This window comes from Corvus cornix, chromosome 1A (genome assembly GCF_000738735.6).
Source record: "Corvus cornix cornix isolate S_Up_H32 chromosome 1A, ASM73873v5, whole genome shotgun sequence".
NCBI classification, from domain to species: domain Eukaryota; kingdom Metazoa; phylum Chordata; class Aves; order Passeriformes; family Corvidae; genus Corvus; species Corvus cornix.
Window position 1 is genome coordinate 52,632,504 of NC_047057.1, and position 23,054 is coordinate 52,655,557.

At 44.0% G+C, this 23,054-nt stretch overlaps 2 protein-coding genes and 1 long non-coding RNA gene across 4 annotated transcripts in view; 1 reads left to right on the top strand and 2 right to left on the bottom strand.

Moving 5' to 3' along the window:
- The window catches only part of TIMP3 (TIMP metallopeptidase inhibitor 3), a 37,519-nt gene extending 24,952 nt beyond the window's left edge, over positions 1–12,567 (bottom strand). The window contains exon 1 of the mRNA XM_039571251.1: positions 12,251–12,567. Coding sequence (XP_039427185.1) covers positions 12,251–12,374 — 124 coding nt within the window. The 5' untranslated portion in view covers positions 12,375–12,567. The remainder of the gene's footprint in view (positions 1–12,250) is intronic.
- SYN3 (synapsin III) overlaps positions 1–23,054 on the top strand; it is a 189,067-nt gene that overhangs the window by 86,989 nt on the left and 79,024 nt on the right. The gene's annotated exons all lie outside the window — the stretch shown is intronic.
- Positions 15,517–19,063, bottom strand: LOC120411925. Its single transcript, XR_005604513.1, has 4 exons — positions 18,903–19,063; positions 16,233–16,412; positions 15,894–16,134; positions 15,517–15,649 (listed from the first exon to the last, which is right to left on the bottom strand). It is a non-coding gene; the product is annotated as an uncharacterized LOC120411925 (long non-coding RNA).

The following is a 23,054-nucleotide window of genomic DNA, read 5'->3' on the forward strand; positions in this document are numbered from 1 at the left end:
TCTGAATAGCAGTTGTTCATCCCCTTGGAACTGCTTAATTTCACACGCAATATACCAGCTAAGAATAGTTACACAGCTTTTTTCCCCTGAGAAAAATCAGAGGTGTGGCTTACCAATGTATAGTTTCATGCTCACTTCCAATACTCTGTGGGATAAGCAGAACCCCAGTTAACAAAACCATGCTGTTGGTGCACACTGTTTCCTTCCACAGCTTCCTTCCACAAGCAAGGAAGCTGGGGAAGTGCAAGTGCACATTAGCAAACTCAGAAATGAGCATGTATAAATAATAATGAAAAGATAAAACCTCTAAAATGTCAAGGACTGCTATTAATAAGATTTGGAACAGTGTTAGGCTCAGAGAGTCACAAGTTGGCTTAAAAACAAAAACAACAAATTATCCAACTATGCAAAACAGCCACAGATTACATTCTCATTGCCTCAGATTGCAGTAACATTTTCTGTTAAGGGATTTTAAGGAAAACACAACAAGACAATTAAGGATTCCCCTGCCACCTTCCAAACAGGGCAGAGAAGAAATATAATCTTGAATAGCTGAAACATTACTGCTTCTGCAGAAAGCAGACTGGCATTGTCTAGTTCTGTTGGCTTTAGCTTTGCTACCTATATATTCCAAAACCAAAATGGATCTGAAACCACCATCATTATAGGGAAATCTCACCAAAATGTAGTTTTGTTTTTCTGGGTAAAAGCATTACAGATCCTGCTTGCTCTTGCTATTACATTGGCAGGCAAACATGCAGCTAGCTCATGAGTGTATAGTTCCATTCAGCGCCTGGTCTTTGGCAAGGGAATTACCCTGGGAATACAGAAACAAGATTTATTTTATTTTATTTTATTTAACACCTGTTGATCCCGGTGTACAATGATTGTCCACATTACTGAATTTCAGTATGTTTATGACAACACAGCACATTGCAGCAACTCTAGCAGAGATGTTCACATGAGGAAAAAAAGTAGAATAAAGAGGTACAGTCCAAAATTCAGTGGGGAAATTACATTCATCAGCATTTTGGTTCTAATTGCCCAAGTTAAGATGAGTACTGCAAGGGAACCAAGTGGGCTAAGCAGTTCATCTTAGAAAATGCCTCTGAATTCTTTCCCTCCCATTCAAGACCTGGATATCTTTTCGAACCAAAACTGCCTTTGCCATATTTTAACAGTGCAACCTAGCGATGCTTCCTCAAAGTACCACCACAGTATTTCAATAACAACTTTTGTCGATCTTTCCTTGTTGGTCCACATATATATTAAGGAGTAGGTGCTGGAAGGAACCCAGCCATGTGCTTGACCTTATGAGGGTTTGATGAACACAGAAGCTGCACAAAAATGTGAACCCCAGGGTGTGCCAAGACAACTACCACCTCAGAATCCTGTTCTGTCCTCTCTCCTTCTTTCTGTCAAAACAGCAATCAGGATGTGAGCAGGCAATGTCAAAGTCAGAAGAGAGGAGCTTTGAACAGCACAAAGGACAAAGTTTACGTCAATAGCCCAAGCTGCCATACTGCATAAAGGACAAACAGGAAAGCAGTTTCTGAGACAGGAGGGAAAGAAAGACCCGGTGCTTTCCTTTACCCAGCTCTTCCAACAGCCATTAGTACTAGAGGAAATTGGTGTGAGAGAAGGGCATGCAGAAACAAACACGAGATCTTGCACTGACAGGAAGGAACCTATTGGCTTGAAAACTTTCCGGTACTAGTGAAAGCTTTGTTTCCCATACAGCCAAATACACCAGACAGGTGCGGTCTGATTCTCTCAATCTACACCATTTCTTCAATCAATTTAAACATGCCATTGGCATAAAGGCTGGCAAGGACCTGCTTCCCACCCTGTTGGCCTCCCATTCAAACAGAAAAAGAGGAAACCAGAACACACTGGCAAACTCAAGAGACAGCTGTAATTTAGAATGCATGGGGGAGGTAGATTAGACACTCATCCTGATAAAGAAAAATAGACTCCAGAGTTGAAGTATGACTCTAAAGAGTTTTGGAAGGAACTTAAAACTCCATGGATTGAATCCATCTCTAATAATGAGGAATTAAGATGATAGCCTGAGAAGGGAGCTTTGGGAAAGTCAGAGTATCCCATATTAGGCTTCTGAGAAGCATATTTTATCAGTATCAGGACTCCAGCCTCGCTGGATGATGCAAATGACTCACTACCATAGGTTCTGTTGCAGTGTGTTTGTTCCAAAGTAAAGGTGTTGAAGGCAAAATACTGATAAAGATCACTGGCTATTTGCCACCTGAGCTAGCTGAGCTTCTCTCTGAATGCCTTAAAACCTTCCTGTGATAATTTAGGGTCTCTTAAAGTACACCTAGAAGTTCTATCTGATATTATAAAATCTTCTATTTCTGTGCTTCTCTGTAAAGCTGCAAACTGTTACACAGTGGGGAAAGCAGGACAGCTGCTTAATTCTATTGAAAATATACTGTCTGTAGAGAAGATGGAAAGAGACTTATTGAAGTCTCTTTCTTTATCTTGATCCTCTAAGGAAATAACCAACTAAATCCTTAATCCCCAACCCCTTGGGGAACAAAAAAAAGGAAAAAATAAAGAAGGGACAGGTGCTGCTCTTCATATTTAAAAAAGTAAAACAAAGAGCTTAAGAACTCATCCTGCCCTCACCCCAGCACAATCCTTTGCAATACTGAAGTTCTTGCACAGGAACTGCAGCTCTTGTCTTCCCACACTTCTCTGGGTTTGTGATTTTTGCCCTGCAGGATGCTAAGGGAGGGCTGGGTATTTTGTGGCTATTGAAGTATTGTACATGATGGCTATTAAAGTGCCCCAGGGATCACTTTGCTCTTTTATTTCCTCTTGGACTGATCCACCTCGCCAAAGCATTTAAGATATTCAGTATTGCAAGTGCTATACTTTTGCATGCAGTGTGGTCTCTCAACTAGTTCCATCTTTTCCCCACCCTACATTCTCCCAAATACCAGAATTCTTTCAGCTGTCAGCTCTGCACCATATGTAGCACATTATCTATTGGAAGAAATAATTTCCTTAGAAACAGACCCATATATCCTAATCCAGAGGTGAGCATGATAAACAGGGAGTTTCACTCTTCCAGAAATTTAAAGCAGGGGACCCAGCAATCTCACACTTCACAGAGTAAAGCAGAGGACCCAGCAGTCAGTCACTTCACAAGAGCTGGTCTAAAAGCTCTTTCATACTGTCACCTCAGATCCCTTTTATCTGCAATGTGCATTTCTCTGGACCTATGAAAGGCAGGCAGGATATTTATAGCAGCATCAGAGGAGGCAGGAAGTAGGGAACTGGGGTGGGTGATTGGAAAGGGTATAAAGGGCTTGGAGCACGGGGGTCAGCCTGGAACTCCATCCCCCAAAAGAACAGAGCTGAAGGAGAAGTGTCTGGGGAATAGTTGGTTTTCCACTGATGTCCCCTGGCTCACTCCTCCTGTACCTGCTCCCTTTCCAACACCAGCCATTTCCTGTCTTTCAAAGTTAAGTGGAAGTTTTCCATTCCGTGGTTTTCCGGTCTTGGTACAAGCAAGAACATTTCTCCCTTACATTTTAACTGTTTGGAGACCAACAACAAAACCTACTCGCTGGAGGGAGAGCTTCCTATTTACAGCTGATCCATGAAATTTGAGAGGGCTGATTAAACAGCAGAGGAGCAAGATCTTTGCTTGTTCGTGTATTCACTGAGCATGAGAGATTGAACTTGTTGTCTGAACAAATGCTCCAGTGCCCCTCTATAGAAAATTAACAGACTAACATAATGCCAGCAGGCCTCCCTGCTGACTTCACTGCAGTAACACCCAATACTGAGGGAAACATGGAGAAAAGGAAACAGATGTTGAAGTCTCCATACTGTAATTACAATGCAGCATGAGGGAGTTAAAATTCAAGTCCTTCATTCTAGGCCAGCAGGAGCCTGGGTCATTTTGAATATAGCCCTGTGAAACAGAAGTACTCCTGTTTCCTATGTGCTGTTGTGTGACTTTTTTTTTAAATGAATCAGTGGGGAGCAAGAACTAATAATGTGTTACCTTCATGCTGTTGCACCTGGTGTAGCCATTGCTACCTGCTCAAGTTTTGTGCAAAGTTGGTACAATTTATAGCTGCTTTGCCAAAGTACCAGTGATCATGCAGGCCAGCAGAAAGCTGGGCCTTTTTATGTCAAAACTGAGGAATTAAGAAAGGAAGAATCTATGAAGTCTCTTTTTCTTCCTTGGGCCCTTTAACATACCTTTTTTTACCTCCCCAGTAAACTGGTTCTAAACTCTGATGAACCAGCAGGATTACAGAGCTCTGACACTTTAGAAACAGACAGGTAGCTAAGGAAGATTGTAGGCATTTTTATTAGTGTGTATGTTGCCTGGGATCAGTAACAATTTGTTGAACAATATGCACACCCTCCTTTGATCTCCCGAAGAGGTTACTACTTCAGGTATCTCAAAAGTACCTTTAGACAGCATGTTATAGATGACAGCATGTTATATATGGCTTCATTTCATTTGCTTCTCCTGCTGCTCAGTGTGAATCATTTTCCAGCTAAGCAGTATTTTCCTTATAACTCACCTGGCAAAATCAAAGACCAAGCCCTGCACACACACCCATACAACCTGCATTTCTTGAAGGGCTATTTGAAGGAACTTTGCATTCATCTGAATGGAGGAAGACAACAGCTTGGCTGGAGTCCAGATAGACTAAAGGGTATGTGCTCTGTCTGTGGCCACTCCACACAGCCAGGTTTTTTCAAAGCCTAAGCCTTGATTGCCAGTCAGAAATAAACATGTTACAGGCTGTTAGAGATCAGTCAATAGAACATCAGATCGTTTTATGTGGGTTCTCCTACTTAAGTGTTCCCTGAAGCCCAAGTATACACTTATTCTCCTGGATGGATAATTTCCACCTTAGGCATGTCCCACATAGTTCCCATAGCTCCAGATGGGGTGGCCTGCCATGTGTCACAACTAGTGACTCCTCCTAGCTTGACCAGCCTGTACTAGTTCTTCACTGCAGCTCCCACACTGCACCTCCACTTTCTCCAGGAATCCTTCTCTCCTCATTATACTCTGAGATAGTCTCTGGAGGGCCTTTGCCACTCCTGCAGCTCCTAAATACCTTCTCCTGTTTTCACTGGGCCTATTGCTGTGGCCATTCTCTTCCCCAACCTGTAATAATGACAGAAGTTTTCAAAGCTGAGCCTGCTGACACAGACCTCTAGTTCCCCACAGCCCAAGACCATACCCCTAAGTTGACAATGGCCTCCCCACTCCCCAAGCACTGCTCTCTGCTGGTTCTTGGCACATTTCTGCCCAAGGAGGGACACCCCAAACCACCTCCTTTCTTCCTAAAGTAAAAATGAGATTCTAAATCACAGGCAAACTGCAGCTGATTTTTACAAGGCTTGATATAATTTTTTGTACATGCACCTCTCTGCTATTTAACTTGAGTTTTATTGTCTGTATACTGTTTCTAAGGGCTCAAATTGCCCTTTAGAAAGGTCTTACATAAACACTAACAGGAATTTGGACTATTCATAGTCAACATTAATTTTAGCACCACGCAACTCAAGAGACTTCTGACTTGCTTCCAGAAGACTCCCACAATCTTTTCTAGCAGGCAGAAATTTTGGATGAATAAAGTAATCAGGGTTATGTGAAATTACTTGCATTTTTATGCTGTTAGACACTGTCAGTTAATGTACTACATCTTCAGTCTGGTCACTCCAGAGAACTACTTCACATTACAGCAGAATGTTAACTTTGTTTTGACAATAGCTTTTCAGCTCTCTAGTGTTTGTAACATTCCTCTTAGAAACCTGAAACGATCAAGTCAAATTCAACCCTGATACAAGGTGGTGAAATACTGGTGAGACAAGTGGCAATGCACCTGCCTTACACAGAGCATGAGGCTTATGAGGCAGGTTCAGTATTTCCTCTCCATATTCATTATTAGGGCAGATTTTAGATCTTGTATAAGAGGGTGTAAATCCATTTAACCCACCTTGGTCTCATTTACCTCAGGTCCAGCACCAGCCTAATACTTTCAAATAGGAGAAACTTGAAGTTCACATTGGTTAACATTCTTTTCTCAAGCTATTCCAAAGCAGACCCAGTTTAGCCCTAGTTTTAAATAAGGCCCTAGGCCACTATGGGCAAATAGCACTGGTAGTCATGTCACTGGTGGGCAGAGAAGTGATAAAGCCCCAGCAGTGTGCATCCCTCCCATGAGCTCTGAGTACTTCTACACAGAAGGTTACCAAATAGGTTGACCTTCAGCTGAGCAATTTGCAAAGTGTTCAGTGCCACAAAGCTGAGGAAAAGTTGAAACAGTCTTGCAATAGTTTCAAATGTAGTCAGCTGCTCTGATCAGCCTTGTCTCAGAGAAGTCTATGTAAGGACAGTTAACTTAAAGAGTAGTAACAGTCCAATAAAGTTCTGCCAGTAAAATTTCAAGTGTCACATGTGGATGTTCTTCAGAGGTTTAGATGAGCTACTGTAGGCCTTTAATGAACTCTGCATTTACTTAACTAATTGGTGCTTGAAAGCGCAATTTTCCTCTCATCTTCTACACTACTATCATTTTACCAGTATAATTTAATTTCAATTTATATTATCATGAAAGACAGAATCATACCCTGAAAGTCTAGAGCAATAAGCAGGACATTAGAGCAAAAGCCTCTTCATCTTGAAATGAAAAAAAAAAAGCCATAATTATAGGGAAACTCAAACACACGCACTGCTGACATTGTTAGGATTGAAAGTAAGTTCCTTAGCTTAGTCAGTCTGGTTCAGAGCTGGCAAACACAGCATGCCTGGTCTTGCCTGTTAACTCAAACCAAGCTGTCCTTTCAGGTTTACCCATTCTTACAAACTCCCAGACAGCATCTGGTGGAAGTTTCCTTTAATTCCAAGACCTCCTGCCCAGACCAAATGGGCTCCTTCTGTGATGCATGCTTGGTTGGGGTACATAAGAGCACCACATGGTACTGGAGCTGTGAGGAAAGAGAAGTATGATCTTAGACAGCATTGTTATGTCATAAAACTAAGTTTCCATCTTAATGGTTTTAACATCCAACTTAGGGCAAGGTGACTCAGTGAGTGCTCCTACTAAAAATTCTTGGCCCCACCCACCCTGGCTGGGATTGCACTTGAGTACAGAGATCCATTTCATCAGACGCAACTCAGTTGCCATATCCAAGAAACTCGGAAAGTGCAGGACTAACTGTATTAGTGTCTTGGAATGAGGGAAGTCCACTGATGAAGATGAGAATGAATTTGTCACCCTGTGCCACTTCTCCTATGGTCAAACAATCAAATCTGCTCATCCTGAAAAAGCAACATGAATAAGGCAGGTCCTTCCCAAACCCAGATGAAAAACACCAGTACTGCGTATGGCTGGACATAACTATGTTCCCACCAGCCCACTTCTGTCCAGAAACATCAGAGGAGCAATTGGCAGGTGGAGAGTTCTAAAGAGCACATGGGAAACCAGTGAAAATAAGAAGGGAAGAAATGTACATAAAGCAGGAGCTCCAAGGCTTAAGGTTAGAACATCTGGCTCTCTGCTGGCTCAGAGGCCTTGCTGGAGATACTTCCTGCAGGAAATCTTGAGTGAGCATATGCAATAATAAAAAGATAAAACATTCTGCACTACATCTTCCAAACAGTAGTTTCCACTACTTTTATTTTTTAATACATACATTTGGAGAAGTGACAAACTCCAGATCCCACTACTCTTATAAGGACTAAAATTGCAAATAACCACACAAAAAAAAAAAACAAAGAAGCAACTTCTATTTCCACTTCTACTAAATAGGACAATTCAGCTGCGAGTGACCATCCTTCAGTCAGGAGACATGACCAGTCACAAGGAACACCCTCTTTCAACAAAGTTTTTACCAGGGACATTGGAATTCCGTAAAAGTTAAACAAATCTTCTCAATTTCTTCCCACATAAAATGAAATTTGAAGTACTTTTTTTATTATTTTTTGAAGCTTTACGGGATGCTTCTCAGATTTCCTGCTTCTAAAATGCCTCCAAGGGAAGTCCAGTCTAAAAATAAAATCACATCATTACTTCCTCAACAAAAGTCTGATTCCAAAGTGGATATACTTTTGCAACCATTACCACAACATGAAACAAAAAAAAAATTGCTTTAAATTAATCTCAACCCTAAAGATTGGTATAATTAATTGGAGATGGTTTATTATAAAACTTTTAAAACAATCTGGGAGACCTTACCTGTCTACCTTAAAGGCTAAGACAGCACATTCGATGTCACTACAACAAACTAAGGAAAGCATGTTCAAAATCTCACGCATGATCAAGTGTTCTGCACATCTCTTTTAGCTTATGAGTGAGAAGGTGGAATGACCAACTCAAGAAGAGCAGTGAAAGAGCAGGTTATCAATTAGATTTGTCTAAATCTTAGACTCCAAGCCAAACACATTCATGAGTTTCCTCCTTCTTTACTGCTTCTTCCTTGCTCTTCTCCCACATTCTCAGTTCAAAGGATGGGAACCACTGCAGGTGTTGTGGGCTCAGTGCTCTGAGTATAGGAGGATGGAATAAAGAATGGCTTCACCAGCACCAAGGGACCCTTAAGAACTTACCTTCACCTCCCCAAAGCTCGTCAACTCCATCTTACCGAGAGTGAGGTTATTTAGAACAGAGAGGAGCACTACCCACTGGCATCCTTCCTGATACAGGTATTTCTTCTCCCAACAGAAACCATACAAAGAAATGTTACTTTGAGCTTCTTTGAACTTAGGTAAGAGACATCTAATAGTGCCATAGCTGTTCTCTAAAGTATATGCACAAGACAGAAGTAAGACAGCTGTGGAGTGAACAAAGTGCTTTATCACTTGCAGACTGGTTTGTCAAATTGCAGTCTGCAATTTCACATATTTTCGTCCCTGTTTTTTTTTTTTTTTTGGTTTTTTTGGTTTGTTTTTTTTTTTGTTGTTGAAAGGAGATGTGGGGCAGAGGGGGCCAAGCAGGAGGTGTTTTCCAAACCTGTGAATTCAACATTCAGCAGCCAAGCTCAAAAGTTCCTGCTGTTCGTGCAAAAAAAGGACAAACAAGTCCCTTTCATGTCAGCTATGTCCAGCTGGAAATGTCACAGCTTTGTCACAAAAGAACAAAGCATGCCTGGTGTCTTTTCTTTCAAAAGGTCTCTTAATTCAAACAAAAGAAAAATATTCACATCTGGAAGGGGTCGTAGGCAGAGGGCGGGAGTGGAGGAAGCGAAGTTCAGATGGCAAACCATAGCAGTTGCTGTTTGTCCAATTATGGTACTGCCTCTTCTGGCACTTACTGATCCCGTTAAAGAAAGAAAGCCAAGAGTTAAAACAGCAATTTTATTATTGATTGACCCCACAGGGCCAGACAAGACACACCTCTTCACTTTTGCTCCATTCATCAAGCTGGAACACTCAGGCTGAGTGAAAAGATCCCTTGTGATCAGTCTAGCAGTAGTACCTCTTTTCTCCCCTCCCTCCTTTTTTAAATTAAAAAGGTATATATCGTTATTTATGACGTTCAAGATTCCTTCAAAGACCACACCCTTCACTTTCAAAGGATGCACATATTGAAATCCTTCCCTTTCCAATGGGTTTATTTGACCATCTGTTTCTGTAAAGATTAAAACCTTCTAATAACTGCAGGGTTGGGAGGCTGTATCAGAACTGAGCCACTGGAAAATGAAAAATTAAATGTCCAGTGAGATCAGATTAAAGGAGAAGAGAATGAACTTGAGAGTAAGACTTCACTGGTTAAGCACAAAACACCAACAGTAGAAGTTTGCATTACAGTCCTCAACTAAAAGTTTTCTCCTTCTTCAAAATCCAGTGCTTCTGAAGATGAAAAGCCTCTCCTAGGCTGCCACCTAGCTAGTTAATTTCTTATATTGTTTTAGGAGCTGTTTTTAAAGCCTCTTTTGCTCCAGCCCTTACTGCACTGACTCCTCCCTTTAGAGCTGGTATTTTGTCAGAAGTTTCAAGAGCGATAAAAACTTGCTGCCAAGTCCCTTTCTTCCCCACAATGTGTTTTATAACCCAGCATGTAGTTTAGTCTGTCTAAACACTGCACTAGTACACTGCCATCAGTTTCCATGGAGATGATTAACTCCTCCAAAGCCAGAAAGCTTTAGTGTGCTTTTTGTCCTTTCCACATATGAAGAACATGACAGCATTTACTAAAATCAGCCTGCAGAAATATCATATTTTCCACATAGTTCTAGCAAATGTAAGGATTAACTTTTGCTTCAACCCATCAGAGACCTGCAGTCTTAACCAAACTTGCATTCAAGTAATTTACTGCAATGGTTTTCTCTTTCCCCTCAAGCTTCTCCTCCTTTGCATTGCTGTGATGTCTGAAGGCATGACAGCCCCAGAGATGTCAACTTTTTGAACTACTTTGTCTCAGAGCAAAGCCAAGGCTTGAGATATAGTGAAGAGCCCAGAAGAGAGAAAGGAAAGATGAAGGAGAATACTTTGAACTCAACCAAAAATCAGAGTAGGAAACAGAAAACCTTTGTGCCCTAAAGTTTAGGAGCACTGTTACATGAAACTTCATCATTTACTCCTAGTCACTTTTGCATCTAGTAAAAATACAGTCAGCGTATATTCATTACAAAAACGTATTTAATACCATCTTAAAAAGTTGAATTGAACTGAAATTACCCTAATCTATTATAGCATGACCTAACCAGAGTAAGAAAGCAGTTTTTCTCCCTAAATGCAACTAATGAAGGCCACATGCTGCCATCAGCTTTTGCTGTGGAAAAACAGTTTCCCAGTCTCATTTCCACAGAAAGGACAATCTCCCTGGCAGTTGCCACTTAGGTGGCACATTTGTTGATCCAAACTATGAAAATGGCAACAGAAGTTTGAATACTTTAGTTTCCTGGAAGAATTTCCCACTATAAAACTATTTTATAAATGTTTTCCAGGGTTTCATCACTGAAGCAAACTGTAACCTTCCTACCACTTTTAATAGGGAATGGGTTTTTTGGCATTCAGGAGCAGATACACTATATAAACTACACATGAATAACCAGGCACAACTGCAGTTTCTGTAGAAGAACTGAAGGCAAGAGGTAGATCTTTTGCCACTAACCTTGGCTAACTTGAAAAGGCTGCTGGCAGCGTTCACAGCAATGGGTGTTCTGCTGCAGTGAGAATTATTTTCTATTTGACTTCCATAGCAGTTGCCAGGAGGATTTCTTTGCAGACTCTACTCGGAGTCAGCACCATGTGGGTACCAGCAGTGCTGTGCTACTAAGACAACCTTCAGAGAAGACAGGAGACTTCACTTGTGCGTCCACTCACCACTGCTGAAGTGACAGCCTGTATTTACCATTACATGGACATGTGTCCAGTAGTAGCTCAAAGGACACCACTAATTGGTTTCATATACTTTGCCATGGAAGAGTTACCAAGCAGCAACCGTATTTTGTTACCCACTCTTGGCTACAAGCAAGCCAACAAACTTGTGAACAGAGTCTCTATTACCTCCTCCCCAAAGATTTTTTGGTGCTGTCCTTGTCCCCTACCTAAAGTTAGTGTAACGATGCACCCTAGGGATGCTGAAACCCATAGTGGAAAACATCAGTCAGGATCCAATGAAAGTGTTTCAACTTTCCCGAACGCATGCAGGTTTGCGTACCTCCCACAGCAGCAAAGACCGCAGCGCAGCACGCAGAAAGCCTGGAGACACTTGGTACCTGCTTCTCCAGCCCTTCCCAGCGTTACAGGCACAGCACCACAAGCCTGTGTGAGCCGCACCTCCAACACCAGCCGCCACGGGCCGTTTCCTGGCTCGGGAGAACCCATCCTAATCCTGCCTCCTACTTCTTGTCACCAAGTTGAGGAGGAAATTTTGGCAGCCTACACCTCCAATTGTGTTTCTGTCCCGCTGTAGGAAACATGCCACTCTGACAATTAGTGATTTCTTTAACGCACTTCTGGGTGAGGCTGCTGCGGGACAGGGCTTGGGAGGGCTGGGCGGGGGTCCGCCACCACACGCCTCTCCTCTTACCGACCCAGGCGCCTGCGGCAGCGACGGAGCCAAACCCGCTCTTGGAAAGTCAGGTCTCCGCTCTCCGGTGTGACCCGATCGCCCGTGACTCGCGGGACGGTGCTGCCTTGCGGTGACAGCCGGGCTGCTGCCCGCACCCCTCGGGGTCCCGGGAACTTTGTGGTTCCCCCGAACCCTCCGGGCCCGGGCGGCTGCGGGGCGGCGGCACTTACCGATGTCGGAGTTGCAGAAAGCGTCCTGCGGATGGATGGGGACGCAAGTGCAAGCCTCCACCACCAAGTCCCGCAGGCTCCAGCTGCACAGGAACACGACGAGGAAGCTCAGCCACGCCGTCATGCTGCCCCCGAGGTGCCTCCTCACTTCTGCGGAGCGGGAGGCGGCTACTGCTGTGTTCGCCTGACTTTATTCTTGCTCCCTAACAGCCCGTGCGCCGCGGCTGCCTGCGCTGTCTCTGTCTCTGTCTCCCTGGCTAGCTCTGCAGCGCAGCCCTCGCTCGGCGGGACGGTGCGGGCGCTGAGGGGCGCTCAGGGGAGCCGAGGTGCGGCGCGGTGCGGGCGGAGCGGGGCCGGCGCGCGGAGTTATACCCGGCTCGCGGCGCTCGCGCTCCGGGGGCGCCGCCGCGCGCGGCCAATGGCAGCCCCGCATTACCTCATCGGCGCGAGCGCGGGGCGGGGCCGCGCCCGCCGCGCCTTGTAGGGAATAGAGCGGGCGCGCGGCGGGCGGGGGGCACGGCCCGGGCACGGCCCCGGCCCCGGCTCAGGCCCTGGCTCTGGCCCCGGCTCTGGCTCTTGTCCCGGCCCTGGCCCCGGCTCTGGCTCTTGTCCCGGCCCTGGCCCGCTCCGATCCGATCCGCGCCCGGTGCCGCGGGACGGGGTAAACCTCGCTCCGTGCCAGCTGTAGCTCCCTTGTACCGCCGAGTGTCCGCCCCAGGCTGTCACAGCCTCCGCCGCCCCGCGCCGCTACTCAGGGCACCTGGAAAACGTACGCGGGGCTTGCGGTTCTCTTGGAAATCTTGGGCTGTTTCCCTTCGATCCATCTGCGCTGTGTGCAAACTGATTTTAAACTGGAGGCGATGGCACTTTATTCCAAAGAGCTTTCAGACAGCGATCAGAAAATGCACAAGTGCGGTGTGCTGCTTCTTTAGCGCTTCCAACAGGCAGTAGAAAGAGGATGGGGGAAAAGAAGGACAAGACCTATCTGAACTGTAAACCAGGATTTTGCCCTGGATGTTTTTAATCCTGCTCGAATGCTCCTTCTCCATCACCCAGCAATTCCCCTTCTCTGACCTTTCAGTCAGAAAGGGGTCATAAACTGCTAAAACCAAGCTGGAAAGAGCAGTTTTGTATCCAACCCCGGCACTCCCAACATTTAATCTCAAAGTATATTTTAGCAGAGCAGCTTTAGTGGAATTTATAGAAATGTCCTGTTTGTTTTGTTTTCCTTTATCCCCTTTCAGAGCCATAAATTTCTATCGGCTGTAGAAATGTAAATGTTATAGAAGAGCTGGGACTGTAAGGAAGGAGATTGCCAGCTGCATGATACAGACAGCCTTATTATCCTCCAAAGGGGACTGAGGGGTGATTAATCACAGTATCAAGCCAGTGTATATAATGTCAGAGTACTTTCCACTGGGTTTACAAGACTTAAGCACATCTAGTTATAAATTATGCTGGTATTAAAGGCCAGGGACCAGCTGTCCTAAATTTCTATATAGTCAGCTAAGTCTTTAGATTTACAATTCTGCTCCATCTGGGTGAAGCACAGCCTGCCTACACCTTTTCTTTAATCATACCATCCATATAAAATTAAAATCTCCTGTCTTATGGAAGCACAGGCTTTTATTTGGAGCATCGGTAGGCAAAAGCTTCAAGATGGGTGTTGTCAGTAGGGATCAAGGTTACAATGCCAGCAGAGGAAAACACAAGTTCCTATCCTCGCCGTGACACAGACAACCTGTGTGACAGCTTTGCCTCACTGTGTCATAGGATAATAGTGATGGGAGCTGCTCAGGAATGTGTGTTAGTGAACACACTGAAAAAATCGGATGGTGTTGAGGTGCTAACGGGTCCTGTAAATGTGTATGAGACAGGGTATTAAACAGGTTGTTCAGTTTAGATATGTCAGTGTCTCAATCGCTGGGCCCAAATTGCAATACGAGGAACCCCCTATGTAAAACATCTTTTAGGTACTTGGACTGTCTGCTCAAGGTACTGCAAGTGAAGCTGGATCCATCAGGTTGGGTGGACTGTCGTTTCAGTCTCACTGGGTGTTCTCACACAGAACAACTCCACTGACCTCAGCAGAGTAACACGGAATAAAAACGAGGTGTGTCTGACACTCATTTTTTGTTTGTTGTTGTAAAACGTTTGATACCCACCAACATCATGGTAGACCTGGCCTATCAACATCTCAGATCAGTATCTGAGAAAAGTGAAATTCTGCCAGAATCTGACATTGGTGTAAATAAGGGAGAGTTTGGCCCACACACAACTAGATTATAATCACAGCTCCTGCACCACCTCCCTTCGCTCTCTGGCCAAAGTAACTCCCCTGAGTATGTTTCTTCATTCCTATAATAGCACCTTTCCTGTGTGTTCCGAGGACTAACAAGCTAAATGCTTTGTAATAAGCTTTTAAGCTGTTGGGTGCTGTGTAAATGCTGAGTGTCTATGATACACAGATGCAGGACACATTCAGAGGAGACTGAAAAACAAATCTTCTTGATTTCTGAAATGGGAGGAGAAGGGGCCTACAAATTACTGAAGTTCCACAGGGCCCTGCACGGTATGGAAGTAGCTTGTTTACAGTGAGGTAGACCAAGCTTGTTAAAATGACACCAAGTTTGTGCTGGTTGCAGGAACTAGTTCACTTTTCAGATATAATCCAGAGAAGTAATCAGATGGAAAGGAGTGACACAGCTTGATCCAAGGGCTGGGCACATCTCTTTGGAAGGGATGGGGTGCAGGTTGTCTGTATGGCAAGGCTTACCACTATCTTCTATACCGCTGTTTGGGAGGTGATCCAGAAATTATTTTAGTGCTTGTATTATCATTGCCCGGAGTAGTAACGCCTGTGTTTGGTCACGGCTTAGCTGATTCACCTGCTTTTTTTACACTTAGATATTCTTTTTCAAAGAGATGAACTTCTCTACAGTAGTAGGGATGCAGTTTTTCCAACCAGGACTGGATGATGTACAATAAGAACAATATTTATTTGCCACTTGAAGAGTAAACTTTACGCACAGAAACCAGAGTGCGTTATTTTTGTAAAGTACAGGTAAGTCATACTCAGGAAAGTTCAGTCTGGCCAGTGGCCTGCTCAAGGCCTTTGTTAAATAGTTTAACCTGCTTATACACTCATTTTATCATCTGTAAATAGAGATATTCTATGTTATCCTCTGATAATATCCATTACATATTCAATATTACCCTCTCCCCTTTAAGATCTGCCAGATCTTGCCAGCTCTGAAAGAGCCAGGCAAGAATTCTGAGTGTTTATTTATATGAGAAAATATTGATAATCATGTCAGAGCAACAGAGAAAGTCAATGAAGGAACTGAAAGGAGACTTCTCTTTGAATTCCTGTTCTATGCTCTGTCTGCATGGGAGAAACTGCAAAGGGAAAAAAATAAAGTAAAAACTATCATTCCGCTCCTTTGCTCAGATAAAACTTTAAGCCTTATATGGCCATAAAAAAGGTAGCATTGAAAGAACGAGAAAATAGAGACCTCGATCTTCATATGAGAAAATTCGGGTTCACATTTGGTTAATGTCACCAAATAAAGAAATCTATGCTATTCCCGTCCTCCATCAAGAAACACACTGCTGAATACAATTAAGGATCTCTCTGCCTTACCGAGCAGCCATATAACTTCATGCTGTGATCTTGTCGGATCCCGCAAGCCAAGCATGACCGGGCTGGGTCAATAGTTGGTGTGAAAATTCCCAGGGAAAGCCATGTCCCGCAGGTGTTGTTGACCGGGAAAAGTGTCCTCCTCCTCTGCGTCCTGCAGGAATGTGCGCGGCAGTGCTAGGGGGCAGTGCACTGCAAGAGATGGTTCCGACCTTCGCAGATGGAGCCAGCTCCTTTGCAAAACCTAAAGAACCGATTATTTGGAAAAGGAAACATGTTCAGCTGGGTGTCTTATTTAAATTTCAGGAACGAGAACTACCTTCTGCTTTCACAGATACTCACATTAGTTTATATCAGGAGTACGTTAACATCATCATTTTTCTTCCACAAGACCATCCTGGAACCAGGGGCAGAGACTGAGATATGAACTAAAGGCATGTTCACTTGCCTTCTGATCACATTTCACTGTGAGGGATGCCGGCTGCTTCAGTACAGAAGGGCTTCATCAAACTACAGCAACTGCTGGCAAATAAAACCACACACTAGGGTGGAGGGGTGAGAGAGAGAGAGAGAGAGAGAGAGAGAGAGAGACCCCACTACCACCAGAGAAAAATACCCTGACAAATGTCCCATGTAGTGGTTGGTAACACTCCAGTTTTAGATCCTATTAATTCCACCATTGTATCAGTGAACTCTACATGCTATTTAAAATGAGAAGACTCCTTCTTCAAAAGTGTCTTTGATTCTATAAATACGTACCAAAAAAATTCATTTGATCTCTTTCTGTGAGGTTGCAAAGGAATTATGTCACCTTCCTGTCTGCAAGCCAGACATAGGTAACACTCCATCCCATTCCCAAGCTTTTCGTTGGAGGTACACCATTAAATCTTCATCAGCTCTAACATTTCTATACTGTGTTCAGTCCTCAAGGATCCTTTACAGATTGTGCCCACTGAGAGCACCAAGCCTGGAGCAGACTGTAGGCACCATGTGTTTCCAGGAATATTACATTATAAAGGGTTGTGGAATATGAAATCACCCTCACAGTAGTGTGGGGATCCTCCAGTCAGGCTGTGATGTGGCATCAGCTGCAGAAGAGTAACCAGGAAATATCTTTTAACAGCCTTATCAAGCTGAAAATGTTTTCTGCACATGACTGTGCTCTTTGGCCCAAATCCAGCAAAACACTAAGGCACATGTTCAACTTTAAGCACACAAGATGCTCTACTGAAGTCAACAGAACCATTTACATACACAAAGTTAAATATAAGCTTAAGTGCATTTCTGGACCAGGGCCAAAGGGCTCAGTACCATGCAGGGTTCAAAACAGGGGGCTGTGATTAGATGGTCTGACAGAATCTGGGAGGGAAGGACACGACGTGATTTGCTTGGTTCTACCTGCCTATGCCTCATTCCAAGCAATTAATTTTCTCTCATTTTTGTTTAAAATAAGTCTTTCCATTTCTCTTGTTTTGCTTTCCTGCTGGTGTAGCCATTTCCAAATTGAAGTTTTGATTTTCTTTTTTAAACCCTTCTAAACTGCATCAATAGCATTAAGTGACTGAACAAAGAGATTTCAACTAGATGAAGTGCTTCAAATGGTAATAAGAGCTGGTGTTCCCAGAGCTTTGGAGGCTGCAGTAAATACAGAAGAGAGTGAGAGCAATTGAAAATCACTTTTCTGTTGTTCCTTTGTATGAAGTGGTTTCTGGCTTATGCAATGCACAGTAATTAAAATGACTGGAATGCCTCACATTTTTAAGAGAGCTTTAAGGCAGCTCTGTGGCATTGCAGCCAGCAGAGTTCATGAGCAGATTCATGGCTGCAATCGAGGTTTGACGTTTTTATCCGCGTAATTTGAAGAAGACAATATCTCTGTAAACGCCTTTGAGGGGAGTTTGAGGAAGAAGGGGTAGACACAGAAAAGCAGTAACATCTGCTCCCTGCATCAGCTCCTTGAGCAGCTATGGGGCAAGTCTTCCTTTTGATGAGACAAGAGCCTAACAGTTAATGTGGTTGTCAGAGATTTCATTGCCTTCTCTCACTTTAGCTTTAATGTCCTGCTCAAATTCAAGTGCGGGACAGCACTTACACATTCTCTATCTCTCACTGTAATCAGAATCTTGTAGTTCCTCCTCCAAGGTGGAACTGCACAGGAAATGTCTCTACCTGTGAGAGAGGGTTTGCATCTGAGTACTGGCCATTGTGGCTGCTGTATATTTGTGGGGTTGTGTATTTGTGTGTATTTGTGGGGTTGCAAGCAGCTCCCTGACGTTTAGCAGAGAGCCTGGCAGACTGGCATGTCTCTCTGCTCACAACTGGTTGCCCTCCCTGTGATGAGGTTTGCTCTGCTTGGCAGGGGTGAGGGACTATCTTGGTGCTTTTCAGTCTCCCTGGCAGAGTCTAGAATTTCATTTTCATCTTTTCCAATTTTTTTTTACTGAGGGTGGCTGACCACTGGTTTTCTCTCAAGACCTGGCCTGGCTTTTCACAGTGCTGATTGGCCACAGAGGAGCAGTAGAGCTGAATACAGCCTCACTCGGAAGGGGAGCTGATTGACCTGAAGACATAGCCTTTTTTGCATGTTGAGCAATTAGATCCTTCTTCCTTCATCTCTCTGCCTCTCACCAGCCTTCTGAAGTCATGAACTGAGCCTGCTTCCTCATCTCCCAGCATAACCTTTCTCTCCTTCTCATCAGAGGGCACTGTCAGGATACAGCTGCCTCCACAACCCTGTGTGAGTATAGGGAGGTAGAGGAAGATCCCAGGCTGGAGGCAGTAATCCTGTATCTCTTACACCATCCTGAGGCTATCAGAGCTGCAGTCCCTCCATATGCCAGTCCCTAGGATGTGTCACTGGTTTTAAAGCATGTTGGAATCCCCTGAAATCTCCGTACTTGTGAAAAGCAGAAAGAGCAGCACCAGGGGGCTGGCATTCCCTCTTTTTGTTTCTTTAATGAGCCTAGAGGTAGTATTGGGCTGTCAGGTGTGAAAGAAGGGTCTTTTCTTTACCTGCAGAACAAGTGTGAGTGCAGGAAAAGTTGCTGTCTTGAGTTGCTTCTCCCTGCACAGCCTTCAGAAGCTTGCTGTAAGAATTAGCCAGTGTCTTCATTCTCATAGTGCAGGTGTTACCAGTCTCTCACCTGAAACTGCAAATTAAGGTATTAGTTACAAGGACAGTCTCTAATGACAAGGAGAGTGTCCCAGCAGGGAATGAACTCAGTGATTCCTGTCATGCATGCCAGCACACGATGTCAAAAGTGAGAAGCAGTTCCTCTGTGTGGAAATCCCAACAGGGGTTGTTGCCTCGGCATAGGATTTTTTTATAAATCCAAACTGACTTTTTCAATGCTTTTCTTCCTGTGTTCCCAAATCAATGCTGTATTCTAAACAGTAGCTGACTGCTCACTTACATCATGCCCTTCCCTCAGACTCACAGTCCCAGCCAGGAGAAGCCGGGGAATTTCCGATGCAAGATTTCAAGGACAGATCTCTTTCTTCTCTAGAGCAAAAGGCAGCGCTTCAGTTTCCTCACTCCTTTGGAATTTTTCTCCATAAATCTTGGCATACGGTGTGAGACAAAAAATGAGGGGATGGTAGATCTGCAGTCTAAGGCGAGGACTTTTACTTGTTTATTGTCTTGCTCTTCCCAAGTGAAGAGTAACGCATTCCTCAAAGGAACTTTTCAGGTCAGTAGTGTGAGTTCCACACCTAATGTATTAATGTCAGGAGTGAAAAAAATTAGCGTTTGATTTAGCACAGATGTGTGAAAATAGTATTCTTTCTCCACTGAAGACAGAGGTAACAATCCACAGCCTCTCTTCCCCTTTCCTTTCATCTGACAGCCTCTATCCCTTAGCTGTGCCTTTCTGTGTGCTTCTGAGGGGTGTTTCAGTGAGAACTACCCAGAGCTGGCAGGAACCAGGAAGGCGTAGTCTGTACGTGCAGATTACATACCAGGAGTTGAACTATGAAGGTACCAAAGCTTGACCATGTGCTATGAGCAAGAAAACACCTCTCTGTAGTTTTGCTCTTAGTAGCTGTGCCACCAAATCTCACACAGAGTGTTGACCAGGTGTTTGGCATTATCCCAAGTGCCCTACTGTGGGATCCTGGACTGCTCCAAAGCAGTGCTTCTTCGCAAGAGGTTGAAGAGGTACTGAACACTTCTAGCAGGAGCAGGTGTCCAATAGTAGCTTAGCACAGCACATTCTGTCTTCTCCCTCTCCTCTTCTCTCCCTCTCCTCTTTCTCTCCCTCTGCCTGCTCTCCTCTCCTGTCCAAGGTAGCTGCAAGAAGAGATTGAACTCTCACCACACAAGCCAGGGAGGCAGAAGGGTTCTCCCTAGACACCTAGCTGAGGTCCGTGAGGAAAGTGCTCTCAAAGTTATGCAATGCATGGGAGGAATCTACAGTTTTAATCATGGGATAATTAATGGAAAACAATAAACACAGGGCTGAGCAACAGCAGTTTCTACCAACAGAGATATGACTATCCAGCAGACTTTCCCCAGCACCTGACAGTACAAAAGAGAGTAGATAGACAAGCATTTTATGTGCTTTGGTTTAAGCCGTGTCTTTATGTTCCCTAGATTACAGCACAGCATTTTTTAACCAAAATCTTGCTTCCTTTTCCCTCAGTTCATGTTCAGCAGAACCACCACAAGACCAGTGAGTGGAATGGGAAGGCAGGGGTGGATGTGTGCTCAATGTCAACAAATCCTTCGTGCAGCTAGGACAGAAGGCACCCATCTGGTCTCCCTTTCCTCACAGGACAGCTGAAGGCATTTCAATTCTCCCTCCCAGTTTTGAGATTGAATGAGCTTTTTCTGGAGAAAACCTTCTCCCATTGATATTTACATACAGTTATTTTTGTGCCAAAGAAGCATGATCATCAAGAAGAGCACAGTCTGCCTCATGAAAAGAGAGGGAGCAAGCTGGGAAGGGAATTTTTTACTTCATTTGAAATTGATTTTCCCATCCAGAATAGAACTTCACCTTTGAACATCACATATAATGGCAATTTAGCCTGGAGAGGCTGACATAGCATAATCTGTGTATGAATGTAAACAATAGCACTACCAAGAGCTGGCTGGAGAAAACCAATACTCACTCTTAGTGAATGCAAGAGCATTTCTTCCTCCTCCTGCTCCTCCAGAACCTACCTCCTTATCTTAGAAAGGGTCTCCAAGTCCCTTAAGGTGTTTCCACAAGTATCAATGCAATTACTTTTAACAATATTTTTATTCTTTTTTCCCTGAAATTATAATCTGAAGGATTAGGCAGTCATAGTCCTTTGGTCTTATTTTGAGAAAAGGCTTTTGAAAATAGGAAGGAGAAAATAGGAGAACCTGGTGCTGCCAAAAAAAACCAGTTTATTCCATCCGGCATTTCTGGGAAGAAGGAGGGAGGGCAGCTTTTAAAGCCATGTCTCTGGCTGCATGTAAGAGATAGTTCTCAAAGGATTCCCTTAATCAGATTCTGTAGAAGATGGGCTGTCCCTTTGTAATTCACTCCATGTCTTATTCTAAGGCCATATGCTCTGGTCACATGAAGATTTACAGTCTCAAATTTACTGGCCTCAGAGAATCTGAAAGAATTATGCAAGAAATCATGTTCCATCATAACTGAGGCCTCACACAGCCATGCTTCCTAAAGACTGCTTCTAACTCGATATATGGCCCCTCTAGGGCTTTGTAAGCCCTGCTGGGGAAGAAGGAAGGGGAGGAAAAAGGGGAGCTGCTGATCATTGCCATATGTGAGAAGCATCCCTGTCTGCACGTGGGTGTGACGTCCGTGTTGTCACAGAGGCCGAGGTCTGCGGAGCCCCCCTGTTTCCTGTTTCCAGTCAGAATCTTGCTGCTGGAGCAGGAATCCCATATCACTCTGTACTGCAGTTGCAAAAGAGGAAAGTTATGGCCATTGGAGGGGGAAGGGGCGGGGGAAATCCTCTTAAATAGCTATGTAGGATGTCTGGGCAGGGATGCAAGCCAGGAGTCTTCAGAGGCAGTAGAATAAGTGGGAGTTTAGCAAACAACCATTTTCTTCCTTTGACTAGTGCTCCTCAGAGACCTCAGCACTCCAGTTCTCATAGCTAATTTTAGCTATTTGTGGTTGGCCTGTTCCTAATGTTCCTTTCCTATCTCTCTCACACACACTGAACCTTGGGATACTCTCTGTGGGCTGACAGATGACGTGAAAACCTCTAATCTGCAGGTCAAATATCAAAAAATGAAGTGGGATCATGAAACTGGAAGCATAATTTGCTTTTTTTCCAAATAAGGGAGATCTATTCATATTAGAAGTTCTTAGCATACCAAGTTTATGAGGTTTTTTTAAAAGTATATGAGGGGAATGACTTACTCTTTAAAATTTTATGGTAACCACCAAAGATGTCCCATGGACACTGCCTTTCCTTTGCAGACTATGACTGATATGCTTTCATTTTTTTTTGGCGCTGCTCTTTGTTAGAAAAACCAAAACCACACTGTCCCAAACACTGTACTGATACATAACAGGCAGGGTGAGTCCCTGCCAAAGGGCATCGAGTACATGTTAGAGAGGGTTTAAAATGAACATAGTGGCAATAAATGGGCCATGACAGGAGTGAAGGAGCTGGCAGCATGTGGCATTCGGACTGCAGATATCACCTTCATGGAACTCTGAGTCTTACCTGCTTTACACTCCTGTGGTGAATTGATGTCAACGCTTTATCGACCATGAAGTTTGCTATACAGTTTGTGATGAGTCTGATGTCCAGAGGCACCACAGGGTACAAAAGAAAGGTAAAAGGGTAGGGATGACTCCTCCTGTCTCAACCAAATTTTCCCAGAAACATGAGCAACAGGTGGCTCTTTTTCTTCCCCAAAATTTTTCCTGGATTCCCTGTCCTGATTGCCCCTCCTCTTCACATACAAATCTGTAGAGGATACTCTGCAGGCACAGAATGTATGCTCTGAGTGATGGAGGTGTGTGACTGTGGACAATAAAAGGGCATATGGACCCTGAAGGCATCTGGAAGAGATGCTGGCTCGGCTCTGCTCTGCTCTGTAAGAAAATTTAGTTCAGGGCCTGGAAATCAAGTCACTGACCTTATTTTCAGCTGATTGATTTAAAAAGTCTTAGAGTCGGGTGAGGAATCCTGAGAAGCTGATTCGGAGGAGAA